General features: G+C 41.2%; 1 protein-coding gene across 1 annotated transcript; it reads left to right on the forward strand.

Moving 5' to 3' along the window:
* Positions 1-214: 214 nt before the first annotated feature.
* LOC115212308 (radial spoke head 1 homolog) lies at positions 215-20,952 on the forward strand. The gene is made up of 7 exons (XM_029781166.2): positions 215-391; positions 5,073-5,197; positions 8,921-9,015; positions 11,432-11,658; positions 13,293-13,364; positions 15,663-15,891; positions 20,835-20,952. Exons 1-7 carry the CDS (start codon positions 338-340, stop codon positions 20,939-20,941), a joined length of 909 nt encoding a protein of 302 aa, XP_029637026.1. The 5' UTR covers positions 215-337; the 3' UTR covers positions 20,942-20,952.
* Positions 20,953-25,794: the final 4,842 nt, after the last annotated feature.

The raw sequence follows: 25,794 nt of genomic DNA on the forward strand, positions 1-25,794 counted from the left end.
TAAACAACATAAGGCCAACAGCCACCTGTTGTGCATATTCCACTGGGCACTTATATTTGCAGAACAACGGGTGGTGTAATATGTCATCGCCGTCATCATTCAACATCAATCATCCTAGTTCGATTTTTATCAAGTCTAATTAACGGATAAACAAAACCGAAAGTAAACAATAGCTTCTAAGCGGCCTTAATTACCGCGTGGTAGTCGCTCATGTAGTTGAATACTACACAAAGCGTGCTGCGTTTTGTTGCTAGGTAACAGTAACAGCTATAGTGCTTGTAATTTCTGTAAACATTCATAGTTTTTTGATCGATATTGTGTTTATTGTGCAAGAAAAATGTCTCTTCCAGCGTCGGACGAAGGCGAGGAAGAACAAGGTACCTATCTGGGAGTAGGTAGATTACATATCTTTCGAAGTCATTGTTTATTATACTGTTTTATTGTGAAACTGTCAAATTTCTATGTTCAAATTCGGTCGGAGAGGCTCCGCCATTTCTCCTCACTTGGAATCGATAAATTAATTACCAGTAATAAGCTAATATATTCAGTTATATATAATTGAATATACTAGTGTATTACATACATACATACATACATACATACATACATACATACATACATACATACATACATACATACATACATACATACATACATACATACATACATACATACATACATACATACATACATACATACATACATACATACATACATACACACACACACACACATACATACACACATATATACATACACGCACATACATACATACATATACACACACCACACACACATACATACATACATACATACATATACACACACACATACATACATACATATACACACACACATACATACACACACACATATTTATGTATATAATATGGTATTATGTAATCCTTTCACCTGCGCGATTTTCACTAAGAAAAAAAAAATCGGATTTTTTGCATGGAATCGAGTGCCCTGACCTCCTAATATGCTGCAAACCCCTTATTTTTGTTCGGAAGAAAAAAAGGAGGTGGGTGGGAAACCGGACCCCTCCCAACCCGGAATCATTGGAAATTTTTTTTACCTATATTACTCTAGTGGATGTGTAAGCAGTATTTCGTCTGCTGTTACGTTCTGAGTTCAAATTCCGCCGAGGTCGACTTTGCCTTTCATCCTTTCGGGGTCGATTAAATAAGTACCAGTTACGCACTGGGGTCGATGTAATCGACTTAATCCCTCTGCCTGTCCTTGTTTGTCCTCTCTATGCTTAGCCCCCTGTAGGCAATAAAGAAATATATATGTAGTTAAATCTATGTCCAGTCAGAAAGTGACCAATGGTTTCTCATTCACAAAGGGCCTTGGCCCCGGGCATGTCTTGTTAGATTCTGAAGACGAAGACAAATGGGCACTGCTTAAATTCAGAGGTCCTGATGCATCTACGTAACTGTAGTTTTTAAGCTAGTATATGAATATTGCTGTGTGTGTGTATGTATGTATATATATATATATATACTAAGTAATTAAGGGTTTAGCAACGATTTGCCTCACCACACACCGAATTTAGAAATAGCAGTCAAAAAGTTTTGGGTATTTTTTCTACTTAAAAGGGAGATCCCAGTAAAACCAATGCACTTTGGTTTTACTGGGATCTCCCTTTTAAGTAGAAAAAATAGCCAAAACTTTTTGACTGCTATTTCTAAATTCGGTGTGTGGTGAGGCAAATCGTTGCTAAACCCTTAATTACTTAGTATTTCTTAAACCTTCCTTGAATGGGTCTTTTACATGCCGAACTCTACTTGGTGAAATTAATGATTATTTCTAAATTAATTAATTTCACCCTTTATTATTATTGATAATTATATATATATATATATATATATATATATATGAAAAAAGGTTTGAAAATGCAATTTAAACAATGTTTATTTACTTAACCGGTTTCACTCTTTGGTAAAAGATTGTCAAAAGTAACATTGAATATTATGGGTTCAAAAAAAGTTTTTTACAGAATTGTCACATTGAATATTATGAATTCAAAAATGTTTTTTTATACATAATTGTCACATTACATGTATAAATATAGTATAAAAAAGTTCAATAGTGTGATGAGAATATTTGGAAAAATTGGCAGAAAAGAATAAAACAAATATATTATTGGAAATTTGGTTGCGTTAATTATTGGTTGTCGCAAATTGTCACATTACATGTATATATATACAGTCTTTGGTAGAAAGGACATGTTAAAGACATAAGGAAGTGGAATAGTTTGGTGAGAAAGCTTGTAATATTGACAGAGAAAATTAAAATGGATATTTTAGACATCTCAGAATATTTTGAATCGAAGGCGAGAATTTGTTTTTTACTGACCTGTTTGTTTTAGCAGAAAAGTTGAATTGAGAGAAAAAAAGATATGTACCCAATTTGGTTTATACTTCCCCTTCAAGCATCACTGATGCTTGAAGGGGAAGTATAAACCAAATTGGGTACATATCTTTTTTTCTCTCAATTCAACTTTTCTGCTAAAACAAACAGGTCAGTAAAAAACAAATTCTCGCCTTCGATTCAAAATATTCTGAGATGTCTAAAATATCCATTTTAATTTTCTGTCAATATTACATCTGTCTGCACATCAGAAGCCACAGCATGCGTAAGCTGCCATGCAGAGGCTGCTGGCAGTAGACTGTCTGCTTCACAGTTCGAATGTGTCCTTTTCACAAGATAATAAATAGGAGACACATCAACCTATAACCAGATGGTCAGGTAAATAATAATAATAATAATAATAATAATAATAATAATAATGATAATAATAATAATATCAAAGCCTCTCACCAGAAATTATGAAAAGCATACAATGAAAAGAAATACAAGTAACTGCAGAATGTGGAGATGGAGAAGAAACAATAAATCATAATGTCTTTGGCTTTCTAGTCCTGACTAAGAAGGAATATATTCACACACATGTCAGAGTTGAGACCCATATACACTGGAAGCTATTCCAACACTATGGAATAACAACAGAAAAAAGATTGTATAGGCACATGCCAGAAAAAGGTAACAGAAAATGTGAAAGCAACCATAGTCTAGGATGTGCCAATACACACAGATAGAAATTAAGGCCAATAGGCTAGATATAGTTGTCAGAGATCACCAAGAATAAAAATGCTTTCTAATCGATGTATCAATACCATCAGTTAATAATGTTTCATTAAAAGAAACAGAGAAACTTTCAAAATACAAAGATCTGGAAATAGAGGTAATTCGAATGTGGAGTCTAAAAACAGAAACAATTCCTATCGTAGTAGGTGCATTAGGTATGATAAAAAAAATATTCAGACAAATGCATAACAAAAAACACCAGGACTAACAAGTATATATAACATACAGAAAATAGCAAAATAGCACTACTAGGCATGGCACACTTTCAATACAGTAAAAATAAGAGCACAACCTCAGCACATACTCTAGGCACACAGAGCTCTGCTTGGTAGTGCAGTGAAAGCACGCTATAAGAATAAGACTAATGACTAATAATAGTTGTCCTGATGCAGTACCAGGCACTGTCTCTCATGGCTTCTGATCTTAACTGATTGGAAGTGTTATCATGTACATGTTTTGTCTTGGTATAAAAGATGGGCTACAGCAAATATTCTGCTCAATACCACAGATTTGTTTGTCCATAACCAATGGAGTGTGTCCCTTGTTGACCCCTGTAGCATTTGAGCGTAATGATGGATGAGACACTGCAAGTCATTTTGCCAGGTGTGCAAACCATTGTGTCAGCTCATGGCCTTAATAACAATAATAAAAATCCTTTCTACTAAAGGTATAAGACCTGAAATTTGGGGGAGGTGGGTAGTCAATTATATCGACCCCAGAACTCAGTATTCATTTTCTGTTACCTTTTCAGGCGTGTGCCTATACAATCTTCTTTCTGTTGTTATTCCATAGTGTTGGTATAGTTTCCAGTGTATATGGGTCTCAACTCTGATGTGTCTGTAAATATATTCCTTCTTAGTACTTATTTTATTGACCCCGAAAGGACGAAAGGCAAAGTCAACCCTGGCGGAATTTGAACACAACATAAAGATGGATGAAATGCTGCCTTAATAATAATAATAATAATAATAATAATAATAATAATGATGATGATGATATTATTCATAATCCTTTCTTCTAAAGGTACAAGACCTGAAATTTGTTGGGAGGGGACTAGTTGATTACATTGACCTCAGTACTTGACTGGTGCTTAATTTATAGACCCTGAAAGGATGAAAGGTAAAGTCAACCTTGGTGGAATTTGAACTCAGAATGTAAAGACAGACAAAATGCCACTAAGCATTTCACCTGGTATACTAACGATTTTGCCAGCTCGCTACCTTAATAATGATAGAATAAATTAACTTTCGGTACTTTTGCAAACTGTGTAGCAGCTTAGGAGTCTAGTTTACCATCAGTCAATTTGCTTTGTCTAGTGCAAGGCTGGCCAACCTGCAGCCCACAACCTGCGGCCCACAACCTGTAGACTTTTATCTTACGGCCCGCTTGATACTTACTTGAAGTATTGTGTTTAATTTCAAAATAAAATTGTTTGTGCAAGACATTTGTTTCAAATTTCGTTTTTGGATTTGGTTTGCAAGATTCTTTATATGAGTTCGTGTGTTGAAGCATATTCTGTTGTGTCTGGGGAGAGTCATTTTCTTTTTGTGCCTTATAATTGAAAAGGTTGCAAGATGCAACTAAAATTTTAGGAAAATAAAAATAAGGAATAAGTGGAAATTTTTCCAGTGAGTGTGTTATATTATAAGGCACAAAAAGAAAATGACTCTCCCCAGACACAACAGAATTTCAAAATAAATTAAAAATTTATAAGTGGCAATAAAACAACAGCCTATAATTTTATAATTTTAAACAAATGAAAAGTATAAAAAATTCTTTATTCTGTAATTTGATTATTTGACTATTAAAAATTTTCTGTGATTTAAGTGGCCCACAATGTAATTTGAGTTGGCCAGGCAAGTAATAGTTGCATAGATGTCATCTGAAATACTTTCTAAAGGAATTGTTTTGTAACACAGGAGTACGAAGGCGAAAGAAATGAGAGAGAAGAGAGACATGGAATGGGTAAAGCTATTCTACCGAACCTAGATAGCTACACAGGGATGTATGAAGATGGAAGGCGCCATGGCACAGGAGTTTACAGGTGAGACTTCTTCACAGTTATTTTTCCCTCTGGAAAAGTATTTCATTCTTCTGAATCGCAATGTATTTATATTTTAGGAATATATTTATATGCAACCCTCTCTCTTCCTCTTTCCTTCTCTCTGTCTTCCTATGCATGGGTTGTTGCCAGTTCCACCTGACTGGCTCCCTGTGTCGGTGGCATGTAAAAAGCACCATTCATATGTGGTTGATGCCAGCCCTCTCACCCCACCTATCTCCTGTGCTGGTGGCACGTAAAAAGCACCATCTGAATGTGGCTTATGGCTGCACTGCCTGACTGGCTCCCATGCTGGTGGCACATAAAAAGCACCATTCATACGTGGTCGATGCCAGCCCTCTCACCCCAACTAGCTCCTGTGCTGCACCATCCGAACGTGGCTTTTAGCTGCACTGCCTGACTGGCTCCCATGCTGGTGGCACATAAAAAGCACCATTCATACGTGGTCAATGCCAGCTCCCTCGCCTCAACTGGCTCCTTTGCCAGTGACACACAAAAAGCACCCACGACACTCTCGGAGTGGTTGGCATTAGGAAGGGCATCCAGCTGTAGAAACATTGCCAGATCATATTGGAGCCTGGTGCGGTCTCCTGGCTTGCCAGGCCCCAGTCAAACTGTCCAACGTATGCCAGCATGGCAAAAAAGACGATAAACGATGATGATGATGATGATGACATATCCTTCCTCACCACTATATATCTCATGGTAAAGGCACATGGCTTAGTGGTTCAGGTATTTAATTCACACTCATGATATATATATTTCGTCTTTTTTTCCCTCACTTAACTTGTCTCTTCCTCTCTCTCTCATTCTTCATTCTCTCTCTCCCTTTCACCATTCTTCATGGTCTCCTCGCACCATTCCCCTTCTTCTCTCTCTTCCTCTTGCTCCTCCTCCCCCATTCCCGTCATCCATCTGCGACGATACTTCCGTCGTAACTGCTATCCTGTCCTTTCTCGCCCGCCTTGCAAGGCTTCTGGTTGACAAATTTTCCCTCTCTGTCTTCCACGATAATCCAGCGTTTACAATACTTTTTTCGTCTGGCGTTAACAGCCCTTCTTATCTTGTTCTCCTTGTCTTGTCTCTCACTGTTATATATTTATTTTTCCACTGTTTATATATATATTTTTTACTGTTTATATGTTTGTACTGTCGTTACCGTCTTGCTTTTTTTTTTACCCCTCAGCGAAAAGATCTCAGAATTTTAATTGATTTGCTTTTCGCGGGAAGGAATTTTTCTTCGAAGTATACGTCTCGCTTTTATCCTTCGAAACGTTTAGTAGATGAAATCTTAGCGACTGAAGAAGGGGATTTTTCGTTGTGCTTATTGTCCTGTATCTCTCCCTTTTTTTTGCTTGTCTTGTTCCTTGGTTTGTGTCTATGTGTTTCGTCTCTCTATGTGTTCGACGTCTTTTTGGTGTCCTGTACTCACATATGCGTGTATATGTACATGTAGAGGTAGGTACGTACATATATGTTTATATATATGCATATATTCTATTTTATTAACATATATATATATATATATATATATATATATATATAAAAGTATGTCCAGTACTGAGGAGCGGCAGTAGACCAGGACTGGTCAACTGACCCTGTCACTAGGAGATGGTAGGGGTTCGCTCCCCTGCTCACAATTTTATCGGATGCAGCTGTGCATCTTTAACCAGCTAGGAGAGACATATTCTTGGGGTTAAATAGTCGCATTAGAGTCCACTCGAATGGACAACCATGTTAAAGTGGCTACGAATATTATTTATATATATAAATATGCACATGTATATATATATATGTGTGTATATCATCATCATCATTTAATGCCTATCTTTCATGCATGCATGGGTAGGATGGTTGACAGGAGCCAGCCAGGTAGAAAACCACCCCAGATTACTGTGTCTGTGTTGGCATGGCTTTTACAGCTGGATGCCCTTCATAACATCGACAACTCTGCAGAGTGGACTCGGTGCTTTTTATGGGGCCTTAGCATGGGCGAGGTTAGTTTTGCCAAGGTTTTACAGCTGGATGCCCTTCATAACATCGACAACTCTGCAGAGTGGACTCGGTGCTTTTTATGGGGCCTTAGCATGGGCGAGGTTAGTTTTGCCAAGGTTTTACAGCTGGATGCCCTTCATAACATCGACAACTCTGCAGAGTGGACTCGGTGCTTTTTATGGGGCCTTAGCATGGGCGAGGTTAGTTTTGCCAAGGTTTTACAGCTGGATGCCCTTCATAACATCGACAACTCTGCAGAGTGGACTCGGTGCTTTTTATGGGGCCTTAGCATGGCGAGGTTAGTTTTGCCAAGGTTTTACAGCTGGATGCCCTTCATAACATCGACACTCTGCAGAGTGGACTCGGTGCTTTTTATGGGGCCTTAGCATGGGCGAGGTTAGTTTTGCCAAGGTTTTACAGCTGGATGCCTTCATAACATCGACAACTCTGCAGAGTGGACTCGGTGCTTTTTATGGGGCCTTAGCATGGGCGAGTTAGTTTTGCCAAGGTTTTACAGCTGGATGCCCTTCATAACATCGACAACTCTGCAGAGTGGACTCGGTGCTTTTTATGGGGCCTTAGCATGGGCGAGGTTAGTTTTGCCAAGGTTTTACAGCTGGATGCCCTTCATACATCGACAACTCTGCAGAGTGGACTCGGTGCTTTTTATGGGGCCTTAGCATGGGCGAGGTTAGTTTTGCCAAGGTTTTACAGCTGGATGCCCTTCATAACATCGACAACTCTGCAGAGTGGACTCGTGCTTTTTATGGGGCCTTAGCATGGGCGAGGTTAGTTTTGCCAAGGTTTTACAGCTGGATGCCCTTCATAACATCGACAACTCTGCAGAGTGGACTCGGTGCTTTTTATGGGGCCTTAGCATGGGCGAGGTAGTTTTGCCAAGGTTTTACAGCTGGATGCCCTTCATAACATCGACAACTCTGCAGAGTGGACTCGGTGCTTTTTATGGGGCCTTAGCATGGCGAGGTTAGTTTTGCCAAGGTTTTACAGCTGGATGCCCTTCATAACATCGACAACTCTGCAGAGTGGACTCGGTGCTTTTTATGGGGCCTTAGCATGGGCGAGTTAGTTTTGCCAAGGTTTTACAGCTGGATGCCCTTCATAACATCGACAACTCTGCAGAGTGGACTCGGTGCTTTTTATGGGGCCTTAGCATGGGCGAGGTTAGTTTTGCCAAGGTTTTACAGCTGGATGCCCTTCATAACATCGACAACTCTGCAGAGTGGACTCGGTGCTTTTTATGGGGCCTTAGCATGGGCGAGGTTAGTTTTGCCAAGGTTTTACAGCTGGATGCCCTTCATAACATCGACAACTCTGCAGAGTGGACTCGGTGCTTTTTATGGGGCCTTAGCATGGGCGAGGTTAGTTTTGCCAAGGTTTTACAGCTGGATGCCCTTCCAAATGCCAACCACCTTACAGTGGGGACTGGATGCTTTTACATGGCACCACACTGGCAGGGTCACCAAGTAACTCACAAGACAAGGAATTTTGAGAGGAGCAGGGATATTTGAGGTGAGGAACTTGTCTCAGAGGATGAAAGGTTAAACTGTGACAGAGAGACAGAAAGGCAGAAACAGGTGTGTTACTATAACAGAGGGGGCATTGGAGGAAGTGATCCAATACCACACACACACACACACATATGTGTATGTGTGTGTTTTGATACATATATCTTTGTCTATGTATGCACAGGTTCAAGAATGAGGCTCGATATACAGGAGAATATCAGTATAACAAGAAACATGGTCAGGGCACATTTATATATCCTGATGGCTCTAAATACGAAGGTTAGTATAGATTTCCATCTTGTTTTTTCATACATTATTTACATTATTTACATTTGATAGATATTTGTCCTCATCTTGTTTGTTGTTAACACAACATTTCAGCTGATATACCTTCCAGCCTTCATCAGGTGTCTTGGGGAAGTTTCGAAGCTGGGTTCTCATTCTTAAGGTATTTTTCGATGTTATTATTATTATTATTATTATTATTATTATTATTATTATTATTATTATTATTTAGGCCAGTGCCTGGAATTGAACTCAGAATCTTGGGGTTAGTAGTTAAGCGCACGGGCTACTAACCCTAAGATTCTGAGTTTGATTCCAGGCAGTGACCTGAATAATAATAATAACAATAATAATGATATCGAAAAATACCTTAGGAATGAGAACCCAGGTTCGAAATTTCCTGTGCCCAGGGGCCATCTTGATAAAACTATCCTGTTCCTTTATTAGTTACTTCTATTTGGATTGTTGTTGATATTTCTTTGAGTGAGGAGACCTATAGAGTCAAGTACATCAACATCAAAATAAATACCAAATGGAAATTGTAGTTGTGATACATGTGTCGGTGGCACGTAAAAAGCACCATCCGAACGTGGCTGATGCCAGCGCTGCCTTGACTGGCTTCTGTGCTGGTGGCAAGTAAAAAGCACCAACTGATTGTGGACATTGCCAGCTTACCCTGGCACCTGTGCCGGTGGCACGTAAAAAGCACCCTCAACACTCACAGAGTGGTTGGCGTTAGAAAGGGCAACCTGCTGTAGAAACACCGTTTGCCAGCCTTGACTGGCCCCCGTGCCGGTGGCATGTAAAAAGCACCATCCAATCATGGCCGTTTGCCAGCCTCATCTGGCACCTGTGCCGGTGGCACGTAAAAGGCACCCACTACACTCACAGAGTGGTTGGCATTAGGAAGGGCATCCAGCTGTAGAAACACTGCCAGATCAGACTGGAGCCTTGTGCAGCCTCCTGGCTTCCAAGACCCCGGTGGAACCGTCCAACCCATGCTAGCACGGAAAACGGACGTTAAACAATGATGAATACACAAGAGGGCCTTAATCTCTTTCATGAAAACTGGCTCATTTCACCTTCCATGTCTTATCTCATCCTGTCTTGAGGCATATCGCATACCTGGCTATCATGCCTTCAGGGCCTGTTTGCCATGACAGTTTGGTTGTTCTGCATTCTCTGCCATTCCAAGTTTTGTGTACTTAGGGATAGACATTCTCACCCTCAAGCATACCCCATCAGTTCACCCGTATAAAGCCAGGTCACTCAAAATAGGATCCAGGGTGTGGTTACTCCTGTACATTGCAGCCTCTGCAGAGCCATATGTGAATATGATGCTGGAGTGAAAAACCAGACAGGATCCTGGCCGACCCTTGAAGGGAACCAACTGCTTCTCACTGTGAGGTAGTATCCCTCTTCCTGCATTCTACACCCTAATCTTTCTAATGTCAGAATACAAAGAAGTTGTTGCAAGTGCAGCATGCCAGATGATTTCTTTTTTTTTTTTTAAAGCATTCGCTCATTACAAGGTCCCTGTCTTGTCTTGAGACAGCATTCACCCGGGATGGGTTGAGCTGGCTTCATTCATCCTTAATGCTGCATCTCTCACAAACGCAGACCAGATCTGGCGATTTGAGGCTAATGACTGTGTGATCTCCAACCACTCCTTATTCCAGCGGCGAACGCCGTAGATATGGGGGACCTAGGTTGGGTTCCAGATCAGCCTTGACTGTCATCAGCCAGATTTTTCGTTGTCCACCACATCGCTTTCGCCAACCCTGAAGGGGAGCTGGGGCAATTGCTTCGTAGATGAATTCTCCTGGTTGACAACGGAGGGGATAACCCAGCCAACGCAGACGTCTCGTTAGGATGACTTGTCGGAGGGAGGTGATTTTGCACTGGTGTCGCACCAAATTATTGGAGACAAAGGGATGCCATTGGACACGAAGGATGCGGTGTAAACAGAGGTGATCGAAGGATTCTAGTCGCTTAATATCTTCCACCCTCATCGGGCATTGAAAAGGTAAGAGCTACTAAGAATAAAATGGACGTTTGACAGAAGTCAATAGGTCACATTGTACATTAGACTTAAAAGACTGGAGGTCATATTGAAGAGGAAAACAAGACTGTGGAAGGGAATTCCAAAGTTGAGAGGGGCGAGGGAAGAAACCGGTACTGTGAAGTGCTTTACGACACTTAGGGAGGTTGCATAGTATACTGATGGGACCTGGATGCAAGTCTAGTTGATTGCTGATAAGTTCTTAAAGGAGGAACCAGAGAAGAGAGCTCAGCTGAACGATGTCCATGGAAATACTTTATAGAAAAGAGACATGGAAGCCACACGATGATGATGAGAGGGTGAATCCAGTTTAGAAGATAGCTAAATGATGGTTGTGTTATTTTGCAGGTCAATGGGTGAAGGACCAGAGGTGTGGCTCTGGTACCTACTATTATGTCAATGGTGACGTCTATACAGGAGAATGGGAGGAGCATGTACGACATGGTCAAGGCTCGTATATATATGCTGGCACCAAATCTCAGTACATTGGTTGCTGGGCCAACGGACGAATGAACGGCTTTGGAGAGTTGATCCATGCTAACCACAAATATGTTGGTACGTTCAAGGACGACAAGGTGAGTGTATATACAAAAACAAAAAGTCATTACTATATTTTTTGGCATCATCATCATTGCCATTGGTGTCATCAATGTCATCATCATCATCATCATTATCATCAGCATCAGTCATTGCCATCATCATCATCATCATCATCATCATCATCTCTTTCATTACGATTGCTATCATCATTGTCATCACCAACACCACCCTTTGATACCATGCAGGGCCGATTTTAAGAGAATCAGACAAATTTGTTCTAATTGGGCCCTGCTATAAGAGAGAGTCCCACGCATATGTTTGAACAAAGGAATCTATGAATTTTTAGTATATCATTGTGGCTAATGGTAGAACCTCAACCTTCAACACGTTTTGGCTGGGACTGACATACTACATGAAGCATGAAACATCAATCTTCAGCTTTTGTAGAGTAGGGGGCCCCACTAACAATTCTCTAATTGAGCCCTGAACTTCCTAGCATTGGCCCTGCACCAAGAACACTTTGAAATTATATCTCTGATCGTACACAGTATGATCAGCAAGTATCTGAACTGTTGCCATAGTAATGAAGCTAAAGCATGCAGAGTAAATCCACTTGGCAAAGATTGACCTTGAAATATGCTGTGCATGTGCCCTATTTTCCAAATCCTGGCAGCAACACTGAAGCTGGAAGCAGGATAATAATCTAATTCTACAATTTATCATATTCAATAATATAAACAATTTTTTTAGCACAACACATGCGGAGTCAAAAAGAAACACTACCTTTCATCCAGCACCATTGTTCATGCAGTGCTCTCTCTCCCTAGTGTGAAGCTTCCTATCTCGCACATGTAAGCATGTGCACAACAGCCAAACACCGCGTCGCTGGAACTGGGAAGTGCAGAGTTCTGTACAAGGATTTTTGTGTTTTTTTCATAAACTAGGGGATGACTACTGACATTAAGCTTAAGGATTTTATAATGAATTAAAGGAAAAAGGACTCGTTATATTGAATGTTATCGATAATATCGAGTGGAAATAGGGGGTACTACAGTTTTGTAGTTCCTATACACGAGCCACCACTGCACCTTAATAATAATAATAATAATGATAATAGTAATAATAATAATAATAATATAATAATAATAATAATAATAATAATAATCACTACCTTTCATCCAGCACCATTGTAAAGAGTTTGACAAGCTCAGAAAATATAAAGACCTGCTCTTTGAAATTGATAAAATGTGGCATCTCAAGGCGGTTACAATACCAGTGATCGTAGGAGCACTAGGAATGGTCAAGAAGGGAACCGAAAATTATATGAGAATGATCCCTGGCTTACCATCCCTGCAAGAAGTGCAAAAGATTGTCTTAACTGGTACATCACACGTATTGAGAAGAGCATTGTCGATGTGAGAACTATTACTACCCATGTATTTTAATTTAACTTTATTTCTATCAAAAAAAAAAAAAATTTACGAACTAGTGAATTTAGTTTAATGGCCTACCAATGTATACTATGAGTTTCTTTGCCCTAGGAGTCGGGAAGACACTCGGCAAGAAATGGAAGCAAATTTGAAAGAAGAAAAAAAAAAGATAATAATAATAATAATAATAATGATGATGATGATATCTAATTCTTACTGGTGATACTTTGTACTTTCAGCCTGATGGTATTGGCAAGTATGTGTTCGATATAGGCTGTGAACAACAGGGTACTTACGTGCAAGTAAGAAAGGTACAGTCTTTAATTATTACTTATATTTAGATCTTGAATATTTATGATTTTAACATGTTTTGGTGTATAATTTGCTATTTGCTTTTACTCATTTTACCATTCCGTCCCATTCCTTGCTAGTGGTGGTCAGCTGCTCCTGTAAATTTAGACATTTGCCTAAGTTATTGGGGCGAGTGTTTTGTAGTTCATTCCTAAGTTTTACCCTACTGACAACCCAACGCCCTTCTCTGTAACAGTTGACTATAATACTGCTACACCAATCATTTCTATACAACCTGATTAACTATACTGGTGACAAGTTTGTATCCTACTCCACCGAATATTTTAAGCATCTCAGTGGCAGTTTCTGATGGACCAGGCACTTTCCCTGCCTTCATATCCTTAATCACTTTATCATTCTGCTGTCATCTATTATGGTTTATAATTCTGTTGAGTTCACATTTTGGAGACTATTTTTCTTCCAGGCACCTATACCAACCCCCCTTTGCTTGCGAAGACCTGTTGGGGCAAGTGAAATCGAAATCGGAATCGAAATTGAACCAATCCTATGACTGGCACCCAGCAGATGCCAGGACCCCTGGACTGGAGATACGTAAAAAGCACTATCCGAATCGTGGCCGATGCCAGCACCGCCTCGACTGGCTTCCGTGTCGGTGGCACGTAAAAAGCACCATCCGAATCGTGGCCAAAGCCAGTGCCGCGTCGACTGGCTTCCGTGCCGGTGGCACGTAAAATGCACCAATCCGTGGCCAATGCCAGCCTCGCCTGGCACCAGTGCAGGTGGCACGTAAAAAGCACCCACTACACTCACAGAGTGGTTGGCGTTAGGAAGGGCATCCAGCTATAAAAACATTGCCAGATAAGACCGGAGCCTGTTGCAGCCTTCTAGCTTCTCAGATCCCCGGTCAAACCGTCCAACATATGCTAGCATGGAAAACGGACATTAAACGATGATGATGATGATGATGATGATTTTCCATGTTTAGTAACCTTTCATTATAGTACTTCTATCCGCATATATAAATGCATACAAGTTCTTTTTGAATTGATGAAAGTAAGCACCATTTGAGCGTGATTGTTACCAGTGTCGCCTTACTGGCACTTGTGCTGGTGGCACGTTAAAAAACATTCGAGCGAGGTCTGACTCCTCTGCAGGTGGCACATAAAAAACACCATTTCGAGCGTGGCCGTTGCCAGTACCAGCAGACTGACCCTCGTGCCTGTGGTACATAAAAGCACCCACTACACTCTTGGAGTTGTTGGTGTTATGAAGGGCATCCAGCTGTAGAAACTCTGCCAGATCAGATTGGAGCCTGGTGCAGCCGTCTGGTTCGCCAGTCCTCAGTCAAATCGTCCAACCCATGCCAGCATGGAAAGCGGACCTTAAATGATGATAATGTTTCTACAGGACCTCTAAACTTGATAGAAATAGTACCTAAATCTTCCTTAAATGTACCCTATTGTTTTCAAAACAGGAATACTACAAGTAATTTTTATCTGGTTCTCTTCTGAGCCTATCATTGATTCCCCTTCATCATCATCATCGTTTAATGTCTGCTTTCCATGCTAGCATGGGTTGGACGGTTCAACTGGGGTCTGGGAAGCCAGGAGGCTGCACCAGGCTCCAGTCTGATCTGGCAGTGCTTCTACAGCTGGATGCCCTTCCTAACGCCAACCACTCTGTGAGTGTAGTGGGTGCCTCTTACGTGCCACCGGCACAGGTGCCAGATGAGGCTGGCAAACGGCCACGATTGGATGGGGCTTTTTACATGCCACTGGCACGGGGGCCAGTCAAGGCTGGCGACGGTCACGATTGGATGGTGCTTTTTACATGCCACCGGCACGGGGGCCAGTCAAGGCTGGCAAATGGCCACGATTGGATGGTGCTTTTTACATGCCACTGGCACGGGGGCCAGTCAAGGCTGGCGACAGTCACGATTGGATGGTGCTTTTTACATGCCACCGGCACGGGGGCCAGTCAAGGCTGGTGACGGTCACGATTGGATGGTGCTTTTTACGTGCCACCAGTACGAGGCCAATCGCTAAATACGCTAAATAATTTCTTTCAAAATGTGCACATTCTTCAGACCACACACACACACATCTATCAGTTTCTGACTACCAAGTCCATTCAGAAGGGTTTAGTTGGCCTGGAGCTATAGTAGAAGACGCTGTTACCCAGTGGGACTGAAACCAGAACCGTGTGGTTGGAAAGCAAACTGCTTACCACACGGCCATGCCTTTGCTTATATTCAATGTTAACATTTTTTTTTTTTTTTTCCATTTTAATGTTATTAGGATCAAGATTTAAGTCTCTTTGAAGAAGAAGAAATAGCTCAGGTGACAATCCCAGTTTGGATAGCTGGAGCAACCACAGGTTTACATTTGAAACCATCTCAAGAAGAATTACCTGTGGAACATATCGAAGAAGAAGAAGAAGCTAAAGAGCCAGAAGTACTAGAAGAAGAAGGAGAAGAGAAAGAAGCGGAGCCTGAGAAAACAGAAGAAAGCAGCGACAATACTGATCGTGAGTCATACTTGTGGTCAATTATAGCCAAGGGCTGTAGTAGAAGATACTTGCTCAAGGCATCCGACTGTGGAACTGAAGCTAAAATTATGTGGTGGGAAGTGGGCCTCGGGGCCACATAGGTACATCTGCACCTATAAGAAATGCTTCCATGTTCCTTCCACTTATCTGCACCTATCTCTTTACTCTCTTTTACTTGTTTCAGTCATTTGACTGCGGCCATGCTGGGGCACCGCCTTTAGTCGAACAAATCGATCCCAGGACTTATTCTTTGTAAGCCCAGTACTTATTCTATCGGTCTCTTTTGCTGAGCTGCTAAGTTACGGGGATGTAAACACACCACCATCTGTTGTCAAGCGATGTTGGGGGACAAACACAGACACACAAACACACAGACACATATATATATATACATATATATACGACGGGCTTCTTTCAGTTTCCATCTACCAAATCCACTCACAAGGCTTTGGTTGGCCTGAGGCTATAGTAGAAGACACTTACCCAAGGTGCCACGCAGTGGGACTGAACCCGGAACCATGTGGTTCGTAAGCAAGCTACTTACCACACAGCCACTCCTGCACCTATAAGAAAGGTTTCCACATTCCTTCCACATTTTCTTAGATATCATTTTATTCTTAATGCTAAAGTATTCAGAAATACCAACTAGGCCTACTTATTTTTCAAAATGAATATATAAGCTAAAATTCACTTTTTGTCAACTGCACATAAACAAGCATTCTTTTACTCTTTTACTACTTGTTTCAGTCATTTGACTGTGGCCATGCTGGGGCACCGCCTTTAGTCGAACAAATCGATCCCAGGACTTATTCTTTGTAAGCCCAGTACTTATTCTATCAGTCTCTTTTGCTGAACTGCTAAGTTACTGGGATATAAACACACCAGCATCGGTTGTCAAGCGATGTTGGGGGACAAACACAGATACACACACATGTATGTATATATACGACGGGCTTCTTTCAGTGTCTGTCAACCAAATCCACTCATAAGGCTTTGGTCGGCCCGAGGCTATAGTAGAAGACACTTGCTCAAAGTGTCACACAGTGGGACTGGACCTGGAACCATGTAGTTGGTAAGCAAGCTACTTACCACACTGTTTACAAACATTTCTTACCCATGCACCAAATTTTAAATTAGTTCATACTTTCTCAGAATACAATAGAAAATGTTATAAAACTTACAACGCCTACAAGTTTTCATTCTGTCCACTCACCATGGCACTCAGTACACATGCACTCACACACACACACACTGACACTCACACATGCGCACACTGATACACACACACACACACATTCTCTGTAGCTTATACTACAATATTATATGTATTACACTAAACTGGGCTTGTTTAAATAGATGTACTATTAGGAGTGAATGCTTCATGGGTTCTTTTGAAAGCCTCTGCTCTTCATGAAATGTGGTTTTACCTGATGTCAGATGAGGGCGGAGGGCATAGCTTCAAGGACATCTTTTGCCTCAGTCAAATGCGGTTTTTACTCGAGCTGAAATAATTACGCTTAATTTGGGAACCTCTGAGTTACTCGCTTATCATACACACCCTTTCTCACCTGTTGAATATGGCACTCCTCTTAACCCTTTCATTACTGTATTCATTTTGAAATGTGGAGGTGCAATGGCCCAGTGGTTAGGGCAGCGGACTCGCGGTCATAGGATCGCGGTTTCGATTCCCAGACCGGGCATTGTGAGTGTTTATTGAGCTAAAACACCTAAAGCTTCACAAGGCTCCTGCAGGGGGTGGTGGTGAACCCTGCTGTACTCTTTCACCACAACTTTCTCTCACTCTTTCTTCCTGTTTCTGTTGTACCTGTATTTCAAAGGGCCAGCCTTGTCACACTCTGTGTCACGCTGAATCTCCTCGAGAACTACGTTAGGGGTACACGTATCTGTGGAATGCTCAGCCACTTGCACGTTAATTCCACAAGCAAGCTGTTCCGTTGATCGTATCAGCTGGGAACCTCATCGTCGTAACCGACAGAGTGCTCCCATTTTGAAATGCTCTGTGTTTCTTTCAATTAATTTTAAGTATAACAAAGAATTTAATTAAATAACTTAGTTACCATTAAGCTAGTGTGAAGAACATAAATTGTACTTAATTTATCAACCCCAAAAGGATGAAAGGCATAGTTGACCTTGGTGGAATTTGAACTCAGAACGTAAAGACCTGGCGTGCTAATGTTTCGGCCACCTCGCTGCCTAAGACAAATATTCTTTTCTACTCTAGGCACAAGGCCCAAAATTTTTGGAGAGTGTGTGTTTGGGGGGAGGGGCAGTTGATTAGATCAACCCCTGTACACAACTGGTACTTGATTTATTGTCCCCAAACGGATGAAGATTTTAATTCAAAACATATGAAAGCAAGACATTTGTACTACAGGGCAAAGGTGGTTTCAGCCGGGTTGGTATCGAAAGGGTTAAAGCATATGTTGTATGCACTATCCCTCCACCTTGAAGGCTCCTAAATTAACCATGTCATGTACAATTTTTCTTCACTAAAGTGACAACACTCAACATCTCTCTTGTTGCCATTTTTTCAATTATTTTATTTTGTCGATTTTAACTTTTAAATCTTTGAATAAATAATTTCTCACCAAAAGAAATATATTTGTGTTGCTTTGAAAAAAGTGAAGAAGTGGAATGTGAGATTTGTATGACTTTGTCAAAGATTTTAGAAGTCTAGTGGCATAAAAGAAAAGTATCATGGATGCAGGTGTGGCTGTGTGATAAAAAGTTTGCTTCTCAACCACATGGTTCCTCGTTCAGTCCCACTGCATGGCACCTTGGGCCAATCAATGTTTTGTGAATGAAGCTGGTAGATAAAAACTGAAGAAACCTGTTTTTCCCTATCTTCGTCTTTTGTTTTTTTCGTAAACTCTCCCTATATATATATATATATAATATATATATATATATATGTGTGTGTGTGTGTGTGTGTGTGTTTTGGTATCCCCACAATTGCTTGACAACCAATGTTGGTGTGCATGCAGGAGTGGCTGTGTGGTAAGTAGCTTGCTTACCAACCACATGGTTCTAGGTTCATTCCCACCGCGCGGTACCTTGGGTAAGTGTCTTCTACTATAGCCTCGGGCCAACCAAAGCCTTGTGAGTGGTCTTATCGATCTAACTGGTCTTGGAGACACTGAAAATGTATGAAAATTGATTTTCCCTCCTCCTCCTCATTGCCATTATTTTAATGTCTAAAGGGAGCAAGCTGGCAGAAACGTTAGCACACCGGGCGAAATGCTTAGCAGTATTTAGTCTGCCGCTATGTTCTGAGTTCAAATTCTGCCGAGGTTGACTTTACCTTTCATCCTTTCGGGGTCAATAAATTAAGTACCAACAGGTGCCAGGCCTCGCCTGGCACCTGTGCAGGTGGCACGTAAAAAGCACCCACTACACTCTTGGAGTGGTTGGCGTTAGGAAGGGCATCCAGCTGTAGAAACATTGCCAGATAAACTGGAGCCTGGTGCAGCCTTCTGGCTTCCCAGATCCCCGGTCGAACCGTCCAACCCATGCTAGCATGGAGAACGGACGTTAAACGATGATGATGAAGCTCTCTACCAACTTTAAGACACCTCCTTCTATTGCCCTTCAACTCAACACCTAACTACCAACAGACTCTGCCCTCCACTATCCATGACCCCATTTCTTCCTATCGTCTCCCTTTCACTGCCTCCAGCCTTATTGTCTGCACTCCGGGCGAAATGCTTAGCAGTGTTTCGTCTGCTGCTACGTTCTGAGTTCAAATTCCGCCGAGGTCGACTTTGCCTTTCATCCTTTCGGGGTCGATAAATTAAGTACCAGTTACGCACTTGGGTCGATATAATCGACTTAATCCATTTGTCTGTCCCCTCTGGGTAGTAAAGAAATAGGTATTTCGTCTGCCACTACGTACTGAGTTCAAATTCCGTCGAAGTCGACTTTGCTTTTCATCCTTTCAGGGTCAATTAAATAAGTACCAGTTATGCACTGGGGTCACTGTAATCGACTTAATCCGTTTGTCTGTCCTTGTTTGTCCCCTCTGTGTTTAGCCCCTTGTGGGTAGTAAAGAGATAGATTTGACATGGAGCCAGCTAGCAGGGAGCTGCCTAGACTCTAGCTGTCTGTTGAGGCATGGTTTCTATGGCTGGATGCCCTTCCTAATAAGCACGCGGAGTTCTGTTTTTGATTCGATGGTCATTCAGAATACTCACAGCAGCCATATTCCTACCGCTCTATGTCACGCTGGTGAGACCCATGTTGGAGTACGGGATTCAAGCCTTTTCTCCTTATCTCCTCAAAGACATACATCGTCTCGAAAGAGTCCAGAAGCTGGCTACCCGCATGGTTCTTGGTCTCAAGCATTTGTCTTATGAAGAAAGGCTGAAGATGCTTGACCTTTATTCTCTAGAAAAACGACGACGCCGTGGTGATCTCATTCTTGCTCACATCATAAGCGGAAAGTGTAACCTCTCAAAAGAGCTGTTCTTCACTCCTGCTCCAGAGCGTCGGCTGTGGGGTCACTCCGAAAAGCTCTATCTGTGACGATTTCATCTCAATCGATGGAGAGGGGCTTTCTCTGTCCGGGTTGCGGATCCATGGAATAAGCTGCCAGAGGAGATAGTGAAGATGCCGACGACCGCTCGGTTCAAAGTCTCTCTTGACCAGAAATGGCCTGAACTTTTTGCTTGAACACCCTCCCTGTACATAACTCCATGTCCCCCTACATGGCATTGCTTCTTGCTTTTTGAGCCAAAAAATTAACTTAACTTAATGCAACCAATTAACAGGGTGTACCGGGTCCTTTATCATCGTCACAAACTCACATTACATTGTTGTAAAAACTAACTCTTTTAACCCCATAGCCATACTTGTAAAAAATATTTGTAAATTTCGCACTGAGCAATTACTTCTTTGTTTTGCAGCCGAAGCTGAAACTATTCTTCTTGGACAAGGTGATGTTCCACAAGCCAGTCTTGAAGATAATGATGCCGAAGACGAGGATGAAGTTGATATTCCGCAAGAAGACTAGAGACATTTATAAAAAAAAAATCCTATATTTCTTTTATTTATAAACCCTTCACCATTCAGATTATTCTGTCAGATGTCATGTTTATTATGACATCTGTGAAAGCTATGAGATATGAATTATCTCGTAGCTTTCAGATTTTGATGATGTAATTGTTTATTTTTAGGATGACTCTGTAGAGTATGCATGAAAGACCAGATCAGGTCAGTTTGAACATAAAACATGTAGATTATTTGGGCCAGATATTGCTGGTTTAAATGCTTAATGGGTTAATTATCATCAAATTGTCATTTTTTCAATTATTTTATTTTGTCAATTTTAACTTTTGAATCTTCGAATAAATAATTTTTCACCAAAAGAAATATATTTGTGTTGTTTTGAAAAAAGTGAAGAAGTGGAATGTGAGATTTGTATGACTTTGTCAAAGATTTTAGAAGTCTAGTGGCATAAAAGAAAAGTATCATAGACGCAGGTGTGGCTGTGTGATAAAAAGTTTGCTTCTCAATCACATGGTTCGTGGTTCAGTCCCACTGCATGGCACCTTGGGCAAGTATCTTCTACTATAACCTTGGGCCAACCAAAGTTTTGTGAGTGAAGTTAGTAGATGAAAACTGAAGAAACCCGTCTTATATATATATATATATCTATATATATATCATCATCATTGTTTAACATCCGTTTTCCATGCTTGCATGGGTTGGACGGTTCGACCGGGGTCTGGGAAGCCAGGGGCTGTGCCAGGCTCCGGTCTTATCTGGCAGAGTTTCTACAGCTGGATGCCCTTCCTAACACTAACCACTCCGCGAGTGTAGTGGGTGCTTTTTACGTGCCACCTACACAGGTGCCAGGGGGGTCTGGCATCGGCCACGATTGGTTGGAGCTTTTAATGTACCACCGGCACGGAAGCCAGGCTCCAGTCTGATCTAGCAGAGTTTCTACAGCTGGATGCCCTTCCTAACGCCAACCACTCCGTGAGTGTAGTGGGTGCTCTTTGTGTCAGGGTGGGCTGGCAACGGCCACGATCAGTTGGTGCTTTTTACGTGCCACCGGCACGGAAGCCAGTCATGGTGGCACTGGCATTGGCTACATTCGGATGGTGCTTTTGGAATCCACACCATTGCTTGACAACCAGTGTTGGTGTGCACGCAGGAGAATTGTTGGGGAAGTTATAATTTGAATTTAAAATGAGAATGAAAGGAAAGAAGAGTAAAGGATAGCTTACTTGGAAGGGGAGATAACTGATTTTGCAAACGATATAAATAAATGTAGGAAAAGGAGTGACATTAACCTTCTCAGAACTGGATCCCTATGTCTAACTTTACCCTCCACCAGGGCCCCCTAAAAAAAAAAATAGATAGTTGCATATACAGCTCAAGAGTAACAACTGCAAGACTAATGGACAAAATCACATACACACACAAAAAAAAAAAATGTATTGGAGAATAACAATAATAAGCCTGTCTCTCAGCTACAATATTTGTTCATTGCAGGCAGACTAATGGTCAGAATCATAAAATAAATTCAAGAGAACAACAATAATGGGGTTATTTTTCAAAATCCATATTTGTTCACCTGCATTACTACTTTCTGCATCTCTTTCACCTGTTTGATTGTCCAAATCACTCTCATTATCTGCTGAGAGTTGCTGAAGCATGGCATCAGTTGTTAGTTGTCGGAGCACTGCATCCTTCAAAACTTCCATGCTTCCTGAGATTCGCCAACACTACACTTGATTTTCTCCCTTCCATACACACGCAAGCATGTATCTGACTCATACATTGTTCGCTTTCCAGACATTTCTACATTACTGCATGTACTTTATATGCACTTTCTGACAAGTTGTGGTGCACCTGAGCACTGTATACAATAATTTCATTATTATTATAATTCAAAGAATAAATATCATCAATAATTTCTTCAACAGTAAAGATTCTAGTTCTTGATCGTTTGCCAAACAAAGTGCTGGGTTCATCATGCCCATTTCATCTCCAAAAAATACCTGTTCCCACACAAAAGCAAAAGTAAACAACAGCTGTGGGAGACACCAATAACAATGAGTTTAGCTACAAAGCTACAAGAGGATCAGTCATCTATTTTTAGTATTTTATCTTCTTTTTCTAAATGTGTTGTTCATTACTGTTTTAATGGGAATCCGGAGGCGCAATGGCCCAGTGCTTAGGGCAGCGGACTCGTGGTCGTGGTATCACGGTTTCGATTCCCAGACCGGGCGTTGTGAGTGTTTATTGAGCGAAAACACCTAAAGCTCCACAAGGCTCCGGCAGGGATGGTGGTGATCCCTGCTGTACTCTTTCGCCACAACTTTCTCTCACTCTTACTTCCTGTTTCTGTTGTACCTGTATTTCAAGGGGCCGGCCTTGTCACTTTCTGTGTCACACTGAATATCCCCGAGAACTACGTTAAGGGTGCACGTGTCTGTGGAGTGCTCAGCCACTTACACGTAAATTTCACGAACAGGCTGTTCCGTTGATTCGGATCAACCGGAACCCTCATCGTCGTAACCGACGGAGTGCTTCCACCAATGGGAATCCAGTAGAGACTGCATTTAGGGTATTCCAGCTATAGCAGGAACACAGCACAATAAGGTTAAATGTTGCAGAAAACATAATGATGGATCAGTCAAAGTGACTCACAGTGGGGTCAGTCAAAGCTGGGTGTTTAGGAGTTGGGGTTTCTTTTTTCTGTCCTTTAACTATGTTTCAGAGGCCCTGGAAAGAAAGTTTCTTTGACATATTCTAAATCATGAAATGTTAATATAGCCTTACCTGCTTCCAAGCAAGATAATAATTCCACATGCCCCGACATGTTTACATAAAATATTGGAAATGAACGACACTGCTTGTATGATGGTGATGCTCATTTACAACTATCATGACCTGTCAAGACAAGAAGGCTCACAAACACACACGTGATTGACTTCTTTCAATTTCCATCTATCCAATCCATTGAAAAGACTTCAGTTAGTCCAGGACTATAGAAGATGCTTACTCAGGGTTCTCACTGTGGGATTGAACACAAAACCATGTGAATGGAAAGCAAACTGCTTAACCACACAGCTAAATGTAAAAATATACAAAAGATAGAGCTAACTGGAAAAAAAAACAAACTGTAATACATATTAAGAGGTGTTAATTAAAAAAAAATAGTGTGGTAAGTAGCTTGTTTACCAACCACATGGTTCCGGGTTCAGTCCCACTGCGTGGCACCTTGGGCAAGTGTCTTCTACTATAGCCTCGGGCTGACCAAAGCCTTGTGAGTGGATTTGGTAGACGGAAACTGAAAGAAGCCCGCCGTATATATGTATATGTATGTATGTGTTTGTGTGTCTCTGTTTCTTCCCCTAGCATTGCTTGACAACCGATGCTGGTGTGTTTATGTCCCCGTTACTTAGCGGTTCGGCAAAAGAGACCGATAGAATAAGTACTGGGCTTACAAAAGAATAAGTCCCGGGATCGAGTTGCTCGATTAAAAGGCGGTGCTCCAGCATGGCCGCAGTCAAATGACTGAAACAAGTAAAAGAGTAATAAAAGAGTAACAAAACAAAATTTACGGGTAATGGTGTGGACTTTGTTTATTCTTCTTTGGCAAACACTGAAATTAGTTGGCATGGTAATTCAGATGAAATAGTCATATATATAAACAAGTTGTGGTTTTTCTGTGATGTATTCGCAAAACGTGACTTTTATGATGGTTAAATAGAATTAATGTATCCATACAGTTATATGATAAGACTTATGCAGCCATGTGATAAAAACAAAGTTTGTAGGTCAACTTTCTCTGCAGAGTAAATGACAACCGGTATTCATAAACGTAGGGTGTAACATATTGCTTCAGTTAATTTGTGATTATGAGACACAACAGGCAGAATATATCGATTATGTTTCTAATGGTTACTTTAACATTTTGGAATGGAGAATGATTTAGTTAAGAAACTTAGTTAAAACAGATGAAGGATAACCCGGCGGTAGGGGAGATAACCCAATGAAAGGTGAGCATTTAACGATGACGCCGTGTTTGCTGTCTTCATTAAGGCATCACTGAAAGGGCTCGAGACATTTTGGCGTCGCTGACTTATTTGATGTCGGAGGCTTCTCTTGCTCCCTTCCTGTTAATGTGTGTGAGCATGTTTGTCTTTATGAGTATGAAGATAGGGAAAGCGTTTATATCCACTGTGTTCAATAGGCGCAGGAATGGCTGTGGTAAGTATCTTGCTTACCAACCACGTGGTTCCGGGTTCATTCCCACTGCGTGGCACCCTGGGCCAGTGTCTTCTACTATAGCCTCAGGCTGACCAAATCCATGTGAGTGGATTTGGTAGATGGAAACTGAGAGAAGCCCATCGTGTATATGTATGTATGTATAAATATATATATATGTGAGTGTGTGTGTTTATGTTTGTCCCCCCAACATCGCTTGACAACCGATGCTGGTGTGTTTACGTCCCCGTAACTTAGCAGTTCGGCAAAAGAGACCGATAGAATAAGTACTAGGCTTACAAAGAATAAGTCCTGGGGGTCGATTTGCTCGACTAAAGGCGGTGCTCCAGCATGGCCACAGTCAAATGACTGAAACAAGTAAAAGAGTAAAGAGTAATAATAAATTGTTATTTCTCTTTACTACTCTCTAATTGTATGTGTATAATTTTACATGCGTGTATGTGTGCGTGTTTGCTCCCAGCAACATAAAGTATTGTTGCCAGGCAATGTTAAATGTCCAGTTAGCTGTGCCAAATAGTCTGCCTCTAAGCAGGTGCATTAAATCGTCTTATTTTGTCAGAAACTACCAACATTACATTTTTTTTCCCTGTATCCCTTGACAATAATGGTCTATTTTTTTAA

Source organism: Octopus sinensis, linkage group LG5 (assembly GCF_006345805.1).
Source record: "Octopus sinensis linkage group LG5, ASM634580v1, whole genome shotgun sequence".
NCBI classification, from domain to species: Eukaryota; Metazoa; Mollusca; class Cephalopoda; order Octopoda; family Octopodidae; genus Octopus; species Octopus sinensis.